Source organism: Argentina silus (assembly GCF_951799395.1).
Source record: "Argentina silus genome assembly, chromosome: 2".
Taxonomy (NCBI): domain Eukaryota; kingdom Metazoa; phylum Chordata; class Actinopteri; order Argentiniformes; family Argentinidae; genus Argentina; species Argentina silus.
In genome coordinates this window covers 18,388,315-18,402,234 of record NC_139656.1, presented here as the reverse complement: position 1 = coordinate 18,402,234, position 13,920 = coordinate 18,388,315, and the positions used below count along the sequence as shown (strand labels likewise).

Genomic DNA, 13,920 nt, shown 5'->3' with positions numbered 1-13,920 from the left:
GATGAGGAGGTGTGGTTGTGTAGCCTAACAGACTGCAGCCTGTTGGTTAGGAAGTCCAGAATCCAGTTGCAGAGGGAGGAGTTGATGCCCAGTTCACTGAGTTTGGTGATCAGTTTGGAGGGGATGATGGTGTTGAAAGCTGAACTGAAGTCAATGAACAGCATTCTCACATAGGTGTTGTTGGAGAGCATGACAGCAACAGATTTGCAGACCTCCGTTGCTGCATCTCAGGTAACTGTCTGATAAACTGTGCATGCTTCAACAATAAGAAGAACACTGAATCAAAATGGTATTCATGGGAGGGTTGCTAGGAAGAAGTCTCTGCTGTCAAAAAAGAACCAAACTGTCCGTCTTAACTTTGCCGTCTTAACTTTGCTAGAGACCACCTGGACAAGCCTCAAGGTTTCTGGAAGTCCGTTCTCTGGACAGATGAGTCCAAAATGCACCTTTTTGGTCACAATCAAAACCACTAAGTTTTGTGAAAACCCAACACTGCCTACCACCAAAAGAACCTTATCCCAACAGTCAAGCATGGTGGTGGGAATGTCAAGATCTGGGGCTGCTTTTCCTCCTCTGGACCGGGACGACTCCACATCATTAAGGGAACCATGAATTCTGAGGTATACCAGGAGATTCTTGAACAAAACATTAAGCCATCAGTCAAGGAGCTAAAGCTGGGCTGAAAATGGGTCTTCCAACAAGACAACGACCCAAAGCATTCAAGCAAATCTACCAAGAATGGCTCAGGAGAAAGAAGATTTGTGTTTTGCATTAGCCAAGTGAAAGTCCTGACCTAAATCCAGTCGTGATGCTGTGGCAGGACCTGAAGCGGGCAGTTCATGCCAGACACCCCTCAAACCTCACTCAATTGGCTGAGTTCTGTAAGGAGAGGTGGGCAAAAATCCCTCAAAACAGATGTCAGAGACTGATTAGTGGCTATACGAGACGTTTACTTCAAGTGGCTCATGGAGGTGCCAAAAGCTATTGACTGAAGAGGTTCACATATTTTTGCACACATGAAATCTGAGTTTTTGTTATATAAACAAAGAAAATATATCTTTTTTTTTGTGTCCTTTATTTGGAAGGTCTTTATTACAAATTGGGGTTTAGATAAAGATTTTATAAGTTAATTTTAATATTTTATACAAAAATAATGACCATCTCTGTAGGGTTCACAAACTTTCAAGCAGCACTGTACATCCTGGTGAAAGTATTGCAAGTATGACTGTGTTTTTTCCACATTGCTTGTCCGCGTTAAGAACTGGAAAATGTCACCCTGAATCTGTTATCTATGCTCTAAGATATTGTGGCAATTTGCTGCCAATAGATCAGGTTTATTTGGGGAGAATCACACAATGCTTTCCAGAGATAAGACACAGAGTACATCGAGAATCAATATCAAGATCTTGAGAGAAAGGGAGACACAGATCCACTACAGGAATGGTGGTCATCGACATACTCTGTACAAGTGGGCAGTCCCCACTTACAATAGTCAGCAGAGTTTCCCTTCTGCATTTATTGCCCTAACAAAATCTTGGATGAAAATATACAGTAGACTGTAGTGGTAAAGAAATGAACAACATATTAAATGTGTGAAGATCTGTGCTTAGTAGTATACTTGTGTCTATACAATGGAGGGGAGAGAGAGAACACTAACCTGGAGTGGAGCTCTGTGCTCCCGTTGTTGTACTTGCTCCCTCTCTCCCACATGCCAAAGTCAGGCACTCTATATGCCCTCTCCACACAAAACACCAGGTTCTGGATGAAAGATACCTGCAGACAAAAACAACACACAGCGTGCTCCATTGTGAAATAAATATTTAACAAAACCTCTCAATCTCAACTCTCTCTCGATATCAAATACTGTAGCTGATGAGCATACTATATCATACAAACAAGAAAATACCCATTATTCCTCACAACATTTCTGGTTTTACTAAAAAGGTCATCACATTTAAATGGGATAGATTATTCCATAATATTTCAAATGTAATTTTAGTTATGTAAAATATGTTGTTAAATTATTGATTCAACACATTAGCCCTGGCCTCAGTCCTCACTTAATCGTTAAACACATATATATATTCTTAAAGAAAAACATCCTCCTGTCACATCAAAGCAATCAAATTCATGTCTGTAATTTCACCTGGTTATCCATGAATCAGACCACAAGAGAAAGCACAGGGAGAGGCATGATAACTGTGAGGGCTTGAATGTAAATAAAAGTGAATAAACCGGAGAAGATGTGACTGAAAAGGGTTTACATTTAAAATGTGTGAATTGAAGAGGCCCTTCACCATATTGAAATGGGACAGGAGAGAGAGGAGAGAGACCTCACGGTGCTTTTATTTTGGCCTTGAGTCAAGCGATTAACGTAACAAGGTGTACAGTATCTTAATGAACGGTATTGATGAGGGGGTCATAAAAGTTGTCCAGTCTAGAGTCTCATTACTAGCCTCTTCACTCTTTCCCTTCTGTTCCTCCCCATGCTGAACCCATGACCAAGTCAGAGAAAAAGAACTGCAACACCTGCAGATCTACAGTACAATACCCCTCATTTTAGCCTGCACTCCTACAGCCTCCTAGTCCCATAATATTCTTACTATACAAATAGTAGTATACAAAAAGTACTATACAAAAAGTGATATATTCCGATTCTCTGTGACAAAAAACTGGACTTGCGCAAGGGTACTAATAACCTTTCAGTCTGGAACTTTGCGCAGTACTTAGTTATGCTATGCTGTACAAGAATGAATACCAGTTGGTGTACACTTCTGGTTCTATAATATGACGAATGGCATCATAGTACAGCTGGAGCAGGGAGATCGGGTATATGTTAAACTGTTGCATGGTTCATGGCTCTGGGACAAGTTGGGCCATGTCCACTTCAATAGGGTTTTGCAGTTTACTCAGTAAGCATCAGAGTAGGGTGAATTTGCTCCTCACACACAGTAGGTCTAATATGCAGGTTTATTAACAACAACTTGATATTTGTATTTTAGGATGGTAAAAAGCAAGGTCTTCTGTGCACGTATTGTTGTTGGATCTTATGCATACGAATAGGAGCAAGATGATCAAGCTTGCAAATAGGACTGGCCCCATAAACGCTGGGGTGGGGTGGGATGACGGGGGGTGTAAACAAAGTGAATGTTGACTGTGATTGCTTCAAGGCATAATGTTGTTGAACGGCAAACAAGTCTAGATAAACAAAAGCTTTTTCTAAAGGCAATAATTTCACCCTTGTGTCTATAAAAGTAACGCTCTCAATTAGCAGGCTACAGAAAAATATGTATATTGTAAATATTAATGAACCACAAATTTTCCCATAGGCCTAGAGAAAGCAGGAGACAAATAAACAGCAAGCCTGCAACAGCTACCTCAGACAGAGTACAGTACTTCACCTCTATGGTCGCTGCCTCATACTTAAGCTGGCCTTACACCTGTAGAATTTGGAAAATTACTTTTTTGTGATTGACTCACTGAGATTTCTAACTACACGTTACGAGCAAGCATTTCGGGGGAAATAATGGAAAGGAAATAATGCTCACACAACTATGAATTTGGGTGTCCTAACTAGTTGCTTCGGTCTAAAAGCTGCATGAGCGTATTTGCTTTCTGCACAGCATTGATTACTTTATTTTATGATGACTGATGGATAGATGATTCACTTACTTAAACAAATGTATTCATTGTAAGTCGCTTTGGATAAAGGCGTCTGCTAAATGCCATAGATGTAAATGTAAATCAGACGCGCTGTTTCTATTTCTCAACGCTTGCAGCTACTTTAATTTGATTTGTTTGTGGTTCATTTTTGGCTTTGTTTTGCAGGGTTTTTTTCTAGGGATGTCATGTAACTGGGCCATACAGTACGCACCTCATCAGTATTGTAGATGATCTGGAGGCCGGAGCAGATCATCTCCACCAGGTAGAGCAGGAAGAGAGACACAGCATCAATCTGAGGGAAAGAGAGGGAGAGGGGCACAGTCTTTACTATGGTAAAGGTTTAACAATGAAGGTGAAAACTAGATGTGTTTCCAACGCCAACTGAAGACAAATATTCCAAATTAGAAAAATACGTTCCAGAGGGCTTGTAAAGTCTTATTTTGGTAGTATAAAAGTTTAAACATGGTTTGGACGATAGATGGTGATAAGGATGATGGTTACATAGTTGAAAGATTAGATAGATATAAGGTTGGAAAGATAGAACGTTAGGTACGTAGTATGTAAGAAGGTCATAGATAGAATATTAGATAGATAGATAGATAGATAGATAGATAGATAGATAGATAGGATGAGCCAGGGGTAGTTCAGTGGAGTGGGTAGAGAGTTGGTTGGTTGAGTGGTAGAGTTGATTGGTTGGATGGACATAGCTTCAATATATGCGTGATATATGCCAAAACTACTGCATTGTAAATGACTGTTGCCCGTTACTGATGGGTAATGCATTCTCTCAATAACTTTAATGAATGCATGAATCCTCTCTGTGCCATTCCATTATCTATATTTAGCTACAGCAGTGAACATTAATATATACATTGCTAATGAGTGTGTGCACTGTACCTGCAGGTGACTGTAGTCATTGTAGGATAAAACCTCATCCCCTGTGTCAACGTTGAATATGGAGTGAAGGCACTTGGAGGGACTTGGATCCTGTTTAAATTGCTCCACCTGAGAGAGAGAGCAAGAGAGGGAGAGAGAGAGTGAATACACTTAGTGAATGTTACATGTGTACATGACGGCACACCTTACCTTCTCAAAACACAAAATCTGTCTGACACACACAAAAAATAAACAAACAAAAACAAAATCAAAAAACAAATTAATTCATTCTCCTCTATGCCCAGTTTTACCCGCCATGAGGTGTCAGCCCTGCCCTACAGCTTGTCTTTGTTCAGCATGGTAACACAACCCTTGTACAATACCTTCCCTGTTATCCCATCCAGCCACGCTCTCTTATCCCATCCAAGCCCTCCAAAGCAAGCTGTAGTCCAGTTTGGTTGTACACAGGTATGTTGGATGTAATCCCCAGTCGGGGGAAGGGAGCACTGGCATCAGCCACCTGGGGTTTACTGTTGTATTCCATGAGTGTTTCCCAGTCCTCCGCTCACAGAGCCTGTCTGCACCTCCCCAGCAGTTGCTAGATGAACCGTGCCGACTTCACCCGCAGGTGCTCGGCCACCCGTGCCAAGTCCTGCAAGACGGGCCCAGCCAGGTCCAGTAGGTGCTTTAGGCTGATGACCTTCGCTTTCACCAGAGTCTCTGACAGCTGCAGAGCAGCCTTGCCCCATACACCAGAGGCTCCTACAGGAGTGACCTGAACCTGTTAGATCAAGTCTGCACACCTGCATGAACCTCCAAACCCTCAGGAGACCCCTGTAAAAGTGGGGGACCCCATCCTAGGGAGTCTATTGCTGTCTTCCATAAAGAGTGCCTGCTCTAGACCTAACCTCCCCACCACCGCACCCATGCAAGAAGGCCTGAAGGCGGCTCAAAGCATGATAGGGGATGCCACAGGGCAGAGGCAACCAAGTTGTTGACAATAAGAGTGTGCCCCCTATATGACATGCGGGCTAGTTACCATCGCCACCTCATCCACTCATCTAAAAAAAACCCTCACAATTATTTAGCATTGTCACCTCATCCCCCAGGAACACTCCAAGGTACCTAAAACCTTACTCCACCTTAGCCACCCTGGCAGTGATGGGACACCCCCCAGGCCACTCCCCCTCCTGTACTGTACAGCTCTTAGCCCATTGCAGAGGGGACAATCAAACTCAAACTTTAAACCTCTGCCTGGCTGTTCACTATAATTAACACATCATCAGCGGAAGCTGAGAGGTGGACAGAGAGAATACCTTGCGAGAGGTAAACGTTTGGCTTCAAGTTTGGCTTGAATACTTTGTAGTACAGGTTCAATAGCAATAGTATATAACATTCCTGATGGAGAGCACTCCTGCCGAATACCTCTACACACTTGAAAGGGAGCACTCAGACCACAGACACACACATAGCTCTAAATACATTAAACTGTCACTGTCAGGCATGTCAATAAACAATCCAAACAATCAGGTGGCCAATCCAAAATTGTATATTTAAATTACACATAGTGTAGACATCATCAAACCACAGCGAATTAGGTAATTCTTGAGTCATGAAGTGTACCATACAGTAGAAGGCATATTTGACGTTTTAACTTCCTCCAACAAACCCTGGTGAGATTTTGTGTGAATCATACAGTGACAGACTGCTACAGTAGAGTTCACTTCTCACATTTCTCCATAAGCAGATGATTCTCAAATCACCCCCTTCCGGCACACTCTGGGCGTTAAAAATAAATGGCCCATTTCAACATTTTCTCAGTACTGTACACTGTTCTGCTGAGCATTGTCCATCAGCTGCGACACACAGCTGTGCAAATCAAATGCACATCTGTGTGTGAAATGCTGTTATCTGGAATTGGTCAAACCAGGCCAATATTAACAAATTAACAGACTGACAGATCTCCAAATCAGTAGGACAAAGATTGCAGGTGGCAGTGTGTGTGTGTGTGTGTGAGAGAGAGAGAGAGAGAGAGAGAGAGAGAGAGAGAGAGAGAGAGAGAGAGAGAGAGAGAGAGAGAGAGAGAGAGAGAGAGAGAGAGAGAGAGAGAGAGAGATCTGAGCTCCATACTGAATAAACAGTTTTGTCGTCAAATCTCGTGATTAATCACACTAGGTATCGTGTGCATGTGGCTAATCCTTTCAAACTGTGTTTTGGTTTCCCATCTCCTCATTTAACTGTCCAACTCTGATGACCACAATCTAAATACCTACTCTGGCTCTGTAGTTGTTTTAATACTATAATATTTGCTGGATAGTCTCTCTGTATTGTGGGTCTATTAAAAAAGCCGTGTTCTCTGTGAGAGGCTGAGACAGATGTTAATGAGAGCTGCACTGTGTAATTAACTGTATAAACGCTGCATTATAATTAAGACACAGAAAAGCTTTCCCCTAAATTACGTCGTCAAGGTCAGGGGTAAATGAAACAGAACAATTTCAAAGGCAAAGGAGATGCATGATTACAGAGCAGAACATACTGTAGCAGGATTTAAGAGCAGCATTCTATTGTATTGTATAACTGTGTAGTAATGTTTTAATATAGAATGTAAAATATGTCTACAATAGCATAAATGCTACTATTTTTTCTCTATGGTTTACTACTGAAATACACAATAGCTAATTTGGTAGCCTCTCTCCTGTTACACACAGAGATAAAACCAGTTCATGTACAGTCAGTAAGATAGTGTCTGTTGAGGTGAGAAATGATCAGTATTGTGCAAGTTTCCAAACCGACTGTTTGCTTAAATGTATCACCCCTATTTTGAATCAGGTCTACTATTTTATACATAAGTCTGGAATATATGTATACATGTAAATAGCTCAGTGACTTTGTAAACCACTGAGAATAATTCAGTATAAGTGGTACATAAATTCCTATGGTTTGGTCATGTGGTGGATGCTTCTAGACTCACCTTGTCAGACTGGCGCATATAACAGTACAGGATGCCCCTCATGCACTTGATAGCAGAGTGCTCCAGCTCGTGGGTGCGTCCCATGTCATCATCGATGCGCCTGCATGGCAGTGTGTTGATAGATGCCAAGTGCAACAAAGAGAAAAGAGAAAAACAGAGAGGAAACAGCTCAATGAGCTGACAAGCTTGTTAAATCAGTTCAGATGATACTAGTCCAGTGCACAGAATGACTACAATGGTTATCCACCATGGGACTTTTACAATGAAGATGAGATACTTCAATCTATTTGTACAATACATACAGTAGAATTTAATTAAATAATATCAAGACGAATAATAACAAGTATTATGTGGTTGGTACTATTCTATTCCAAAAGAACAACAGACAATGACATTTTCATCTCTCATCAATCTCTCAGCATTTGAAAATCACCTCAAAGCTTCCATTATTACATACAGTAAGCACAATCTGTTATCTAAGCAGAGCATGTTTTCAGAAGTGATAATCATTTATTTTTAACCATAGTTTTATATTTAAATCACCAGTTCAGCAGAGATATGGACACAGACATGAGTCACACAGATACAGTATGTGAAATCCTTTCAAATAGTTGAGTTGCTCTTGATTTCATTTGCTTGGAATGGAACCACTGGTTAACTCAAACCTAAATCAAGCACACCTCAATCGCTTTCAAGTACTATGTACTTGACCCAGGTCTGAAGTGGTCATACTGTATGCTCATCGACCACACTCTCCATCCTTCCACCCGCCCACCCGCCCACCCTCCTCCTCCTCTCTCCAGTCACGAGGTAGACGAGAGTAAGTAATGGCATCGGCCTGTGCTGTCAGATCGGAATCATCTTAATTAAATTCCGCTGACAATGCTAATGGGAAGAAACCATGAGTGATGAGAAAGGCCCCTCTGGTCGAATCTCACACTCTCTATTTTTACACTTGCGTCCCCTGGGACAAAAACGCACACCAGTAGGTTTTCGACAAACTACTGTATTCTGTTACAAGGTCTAGTAATGAAGAAAGTCCATTCTAAAGGGGATGGGCCATATTATTTTGAAAGAATCTATAGATCTCCCCTTGAACCTGAGCCCCTCTGTGTTTAATGTGAAGGACATAGTACTAAGAACAGAGGAGGTGACCTGTTTTACAATCAGGGACAATGGAGCATTCAGAACAGGAAGAGGAAGAACATTGCTAAAACAATTTGAAGGGAATGTGTTGTAGACCACTACTGTATAGGAAGACTGTACTGTTAATTTGAGCCTGACCAATACCACATTTAATACGCCGATATAGATAAATATTGATGTATTGGAACACTATACAACCAATACGATAAACTCGCCGATATACAGTACGTATGTGCTCAGCAATATTAGCATAGTTAAGGGAAAATGCAAAATACAACTATACTGTTTCAGCCATGATATACCAGATCTATAGTTGTCCTATATAACAAACTGCTCAGTAGTGGGCACTAAGGCCCTGTGATTACAATAGATGTCAAACTGCCTTGATTAAAAATAATACTCATTAACTAAGGTTGGACCTTTTTACAACAGGTGGCTAAACTGTAGACAAATAGGAACAGTCTGACTAAAAAGCATGTTCAATTGGAGACCCTTTGTTGAAAGTGGTTCTTAGTCTAGCCTGGGATCTCAAATGAACCCCTAGCCCTCTTTGTACTGTTGTAGGTGTGAGAGGATTAGGTGTCATCAACATGGTATGGTAATAGTGTTGTCACGATACCAACATTTTGACTTCGATACTGATACCAGGTTAAGTATCACAATTTCAATTCTTAAATGATACCCGACAACCAAAAAAACATCAGGAAAAGGAAAAGAATATCCTATTAAATAACAGGACATGGAAATTCTTATTTTCATATCCTTAGCTATCAGACCTATTCCTATATACCTGTTGTGATTTTAACTCCTTGAAGAGGTTGGGATGCCTATCGGAGAGATGCTTGGCTAAATGTGACGTCTTGCCTCCCTTTGACTGCATGGCCTTGTAACAGCTTTTACAAATAGGCTTTGTGATTTCGGTGAGCTCGCCGTCATCATTGGCACTATAAGCAAAGTAATGCCAGATTTCACTTCTGGCATCCTTTTTATCAACAAGCTGGGGACGGCCAGCATCGATACTTGCGGCTTCCATCCTTTTGTCCATGTCAATGCCGTGTGCGATTGTTTAGCGTTGTCTTTCCCAGCCACACACGCCCACTATGCATGCAGAGTGCATGCCAGAGCCACTGCCCCCCTGCCCCCCGTGAGCATATAGACAAATTACACTTGTATGATAATATTCCACACAGCTCAAAGTAAATACTGCGTCAGGCATTTATGGTATTTTTTTATTATTATAAAACTATTTAAAAACTGTTCTACATTTTCTTGGTATAGAACCGTTTTCAAAGTAGGGTATCGTGATACTTTTGTAGAACCGGTACATCGTGCAACACGATATGGTAGTTAGCATTAGTTGCATACTCTCAGATCTGGGGCACAGGGCAGGAGTAGGCTTAATATAGATCAGAAAAAACATTCCACAATATGGTAAGTATGTATTGTAGGCTTTATCTCACCTGTAGGCCAGAGCCAGAGCCCAGGCGCTGGCAGCACAGTAGAGGGAATCCCGCACCTTGGCCTCCTTGCAGGTGGAGCATGTCTTGACTGGGAACAGGCCCGTGGTAGGGCTCTGGTAGTTAAGAATGGTGGTCTTCACTAGATAGGGATAGAGGCAGAAGAGAGAGACATACAGGTGAGGTGATCTCTAATGCTTTATCACAAATCACTTCCCAAAATGTGACAAGATGGATGGTGCAGTAGATCAAAAATATACAATACAGGGCATTGAATGATATTGAACCTCACACGGGTCATTCCATGTCAAATCAACGGACAAAACAGGATTTCAACGTCCAATCTAGTAAATCTACAGAATCTGGTACTATCACACTGTATAATGAGACATTAGGCAAACTTCAATGACTAATACCTTTACCAGATTAATCAGAAATACATTACATAGTATGAAGAAACAAAACTCCAAGCCGTAGCTTCATATTACTTGTCAGACAGAGAACTGATATTCCATACTGGCTGATCTAAAACCTTCTAAAGCAGGGATCTGGAGGCTTCATGGATGACTTTTGACCATTGTTTTAGATTCCTCATCCAAATTGGACCAAATATGTATGAATCTCACAAAATGAAAATGGCCAATTTGGGTACAATCAATTAGCTTATTTCTCAGAGATTAAAATATATTTCTACAAAATAATGATGCAGCAATACCTATCTTATTTGTTTCTAACTACAGAAACCATTTCAGAACAATCTAAGACGATGGGTGTCATGGCTTAGATGGAATGACCCACATCATATTAATGGGAATGTGACTGAAAATGCAGGCCTAAATGTGGCAATAACTTCACATAAGTACATTCCAGAGGAACTCAAATGTCTCACTGTAAAAATAGTAAAATGATTACTCTCCATCAGCATACAATTAAACAGGGGACTTTAAATGGACTGAGGGGCGCTTTCCAGGATGTGGCTAAAACAAGTCCTGGGCTGAATCCCAAACTCTCCATTGAAGATGCTTTTTATGTCTAAGGAGTAGGTTTAATCTGTGTCCAAACCAGCCATATGTTTTGTCCTTGAAAGTCTCACTAAAACAGAAGGCCTTGAAGTCATAGCGATTTATCTGTTTCCCACACCACCCCCCACTCCACCCCCCTTCAGTGGTCCCGCTCACCAATGAATAATCAGTCTGAGTAGCCCACTTCATTTTTCATCACTACATTATGCCAATGCAAATGAAGGGGACATTCATTTTGCACAATCGTTTGTTACAGAGTCCGGGTCAATTCAAAGAGACAAAGTCAGCAGGGCTGAGGCAGAGGTGACGGGGGGGGGAATTAAGTAGAATATTAATAAACCCCTCAGTAGCTCCACCACTGAGGATTACTCTGACCACATAGGCTGCTGGGTCTCTCTCTCTCTCTCTCTCTCTCTCTCTCTCTCTCTCTCTCTCTCTCTCTCTCTCTCTCTCTCTCTCTCTCTCTCTCTCTCTCTCTCTCTCTCTCTCTCTCTCTCTCTCTCTCTCTCTCTCGATTTCAGAAGCATATTACCTTGTATCAGGTAGAGAGGTCACCATACTCAATCAAATGTATCACCACAGTAAGTCAAAAACTCATATATACAATAATATTACTATGTTTTCCAACTCCAAACACATAGCACTCTAGATGCAAATCAACTGATGTTAACAGCGGCTCTCTTATCATCCATCAACCTAATGTTCCACCAAATCAACAGCTAATGCTTCAGACATATACACAGTCTGTTTCTTAGAATGGGCCATTTCTCTGCAGACGGGGGGGATGGGGGACAGGGGGACGGGGGGTGAGAGAGAGAGAGAGAGAGAGAGAGAGAGAGAGAGAGAGAGAGAGAGAGAGAGAGAGATGGTGTGTGACAGAAAAGTGTGTGTGTGTGTGTGTGTGTGTGTGTGCGCGCAAGAAGTAGACAGAGGGAACTCCTCATCAAAATATAAAGCTTGTTTTCCCATTTCTTAATCTCCTGGAGCCAGGGGACAGATAGCAGAAGCACTGTGCCTCCATTATAATCAAGCAGCAGAAGACAACAAAGAGGCACTGAAGTGTGGCCACATTACAACATAAATAGGAAACCCGAGAGCCACAGGAGAGAAAAAAAACTAAAAACTCTGAGGGACAGTGATGTCCCTAACATTCTTATCTCACAATTGTTATAATGTAACTAAATAAGTCTGCACCACATCATAAGAGCAATGTAATGCCCCTTGCTTTACCACTTGCAACTTTAGTACAAATACAAATAGAAAAACATACAAGATCTTTAATCGTCATTTAATTTCATTACCCCTGAGGTACAAATGTATTCTTTCACTGCCTGTGCATTGGTGATAACAATGTTTTCTGTGAATCACAAAGGATATGAAACTAAAGGGGTAAGCTGAATGTAAAATGCATGTGTAAATAATAGTTTATTCACTTATGCCAACGGGGCTGCGGTGAGAAACAGATTTATAGGAGTAATAAATTATTCTTATAACATTTATAAACCATGCTCCCCCAAAAGCTCTGATGACTCAGTCAAGATTATTTTATAATTTATTGATAATAGGTACACCTACATGTTCAATTCATACTCATAGCACATTCTGTTCTTCATAGCCTGACAATGTAAGACAATACACTTCCACTTCCTATATTACCACAGAGCAAAGGCAGTTAGAAAGTGTTTGTTGCCATAACCCCCACCTCTTCCCCTCCCGCCATTATCACAACTGACCAATGGGGTGTGACATGTCTGCCAATGGTGCGTTCACCTGTGGAAATGGTGTGTGGCCCAACATGCTGAACTATAACCATATGCTGTAACATACAGAGTGACCTGTAGATTGTCTCCCAGTAGGTGCCATTAAATCCAAACCTACAGACCTTTACCATCATTGCATCAGACTATGATTCATACTGTAGTACAGCGTTGCCTGTGCATTATGTCTCTTTCATTCTACCATTGTACCATTTGGACAACATAGGGAACTCATTGGACTATAGGGAAATATTTTTCAATTATTATAGTATTAGAAAATGATCATGAAATATTATTGTTGTTGTTAATTAATAAATTTTCAAAATGTTTTCAATTATTATTATAGTGTACCCAGAGAGGGTTGGAGCACTGTCCAATTGTCATATTTGGGCAAACTTTGTGGTGCTCCTATTGAAAACAATGAAGAGAAAACTGGTCTGCTATCGCTGTTGTCCAATGAGGTCTTGCCATACCAGGAATTAATCAATAAGTGGAGAGTCTCAGTTTCTACCATATCTGATGAGGGTAGTCATGATGGTAAATCTAGAATAGAGGCATATATAGAGTACATTAATTAAGAGTAATTACACCCATAATTACAAATCCAGTGTAAAAACTAGTAAATACAATTTCCCAACTGTGCAACCACTGTGCAACCATCATGCACATACTGTTGCGTGATTTCATATCAGAGTTAGTTTTCAAAGCATTTATAAGTGCATTTATAAAGCATTAATAACTGGCTCCTGAAAGTACAGTAGGTGCTGTACTACACAATCTGAGCTGGGTGACCATGCAAAACGTCTAAATACCTCCAACTGCTTGGAATAAGCTTGGAAAGGTTTTGGCTGTTTTATTGATACAATAGCATCGTTCAATGGTACTGTAGTTACCAGCATTGTAGTAGCGGTCGAGTATCTCCCACAGTGGCTCATCCTCTCGGTGGAGAATGGAGAGCTTCAGAGGCTCATAGATAGAACCTGAGGAAAGATACAAAAAAAGGGCGACATTCAAGTCATGACCGAATT

The 13,920-nt window shown here is 41.1% G+C and overlaps 1 protein-coding gene across 3 annotated transcripts in view; it reads right to left on the bottom strand.

The window, feature by feature from the left end:
• The window catches only part of phkb (phosphorylase kinase, beta), a gene marked incomplete at its 5' end in the record, with an annotated part of 67,959 nt that overhangs the window by 50,751 nt on the left and 3,288 nt on the right, over positions 1 to 13,920 (bottom strand). For all 3 annotated transcript variants that reach the window (XM_083697388.1, XM_083697389.1, XM_083697387.1), the window contains 6 exons: positions 1,658 to 1,773; positions 3,875 to 3,955; positions 4,561 to 4,668; positions 7,511 to 7,610; positions 10,117 to 10,255; positions 13,786 to 13,872. In XM_083697388.1, coding sequence (XP_083553514.1) covers positions 1,658 to 1,773; positions 3,875 to 3,955; positions 4,561 to 4,668; positions 7,511 to 7,610; positions 10,117 to 10,255; positions 13,786 to 13,872 — 631 coding nt within the window. The remainder of the gene's footprint in view (positions 1 to 1,657; positions 1,774 to 3,874; positions 3,956 to 4,560; positions 4,669 to 7,510; positions 7,611 to 10,116; positions 10,256 to 13,785; positions 13,873 to 13,920) is intronic.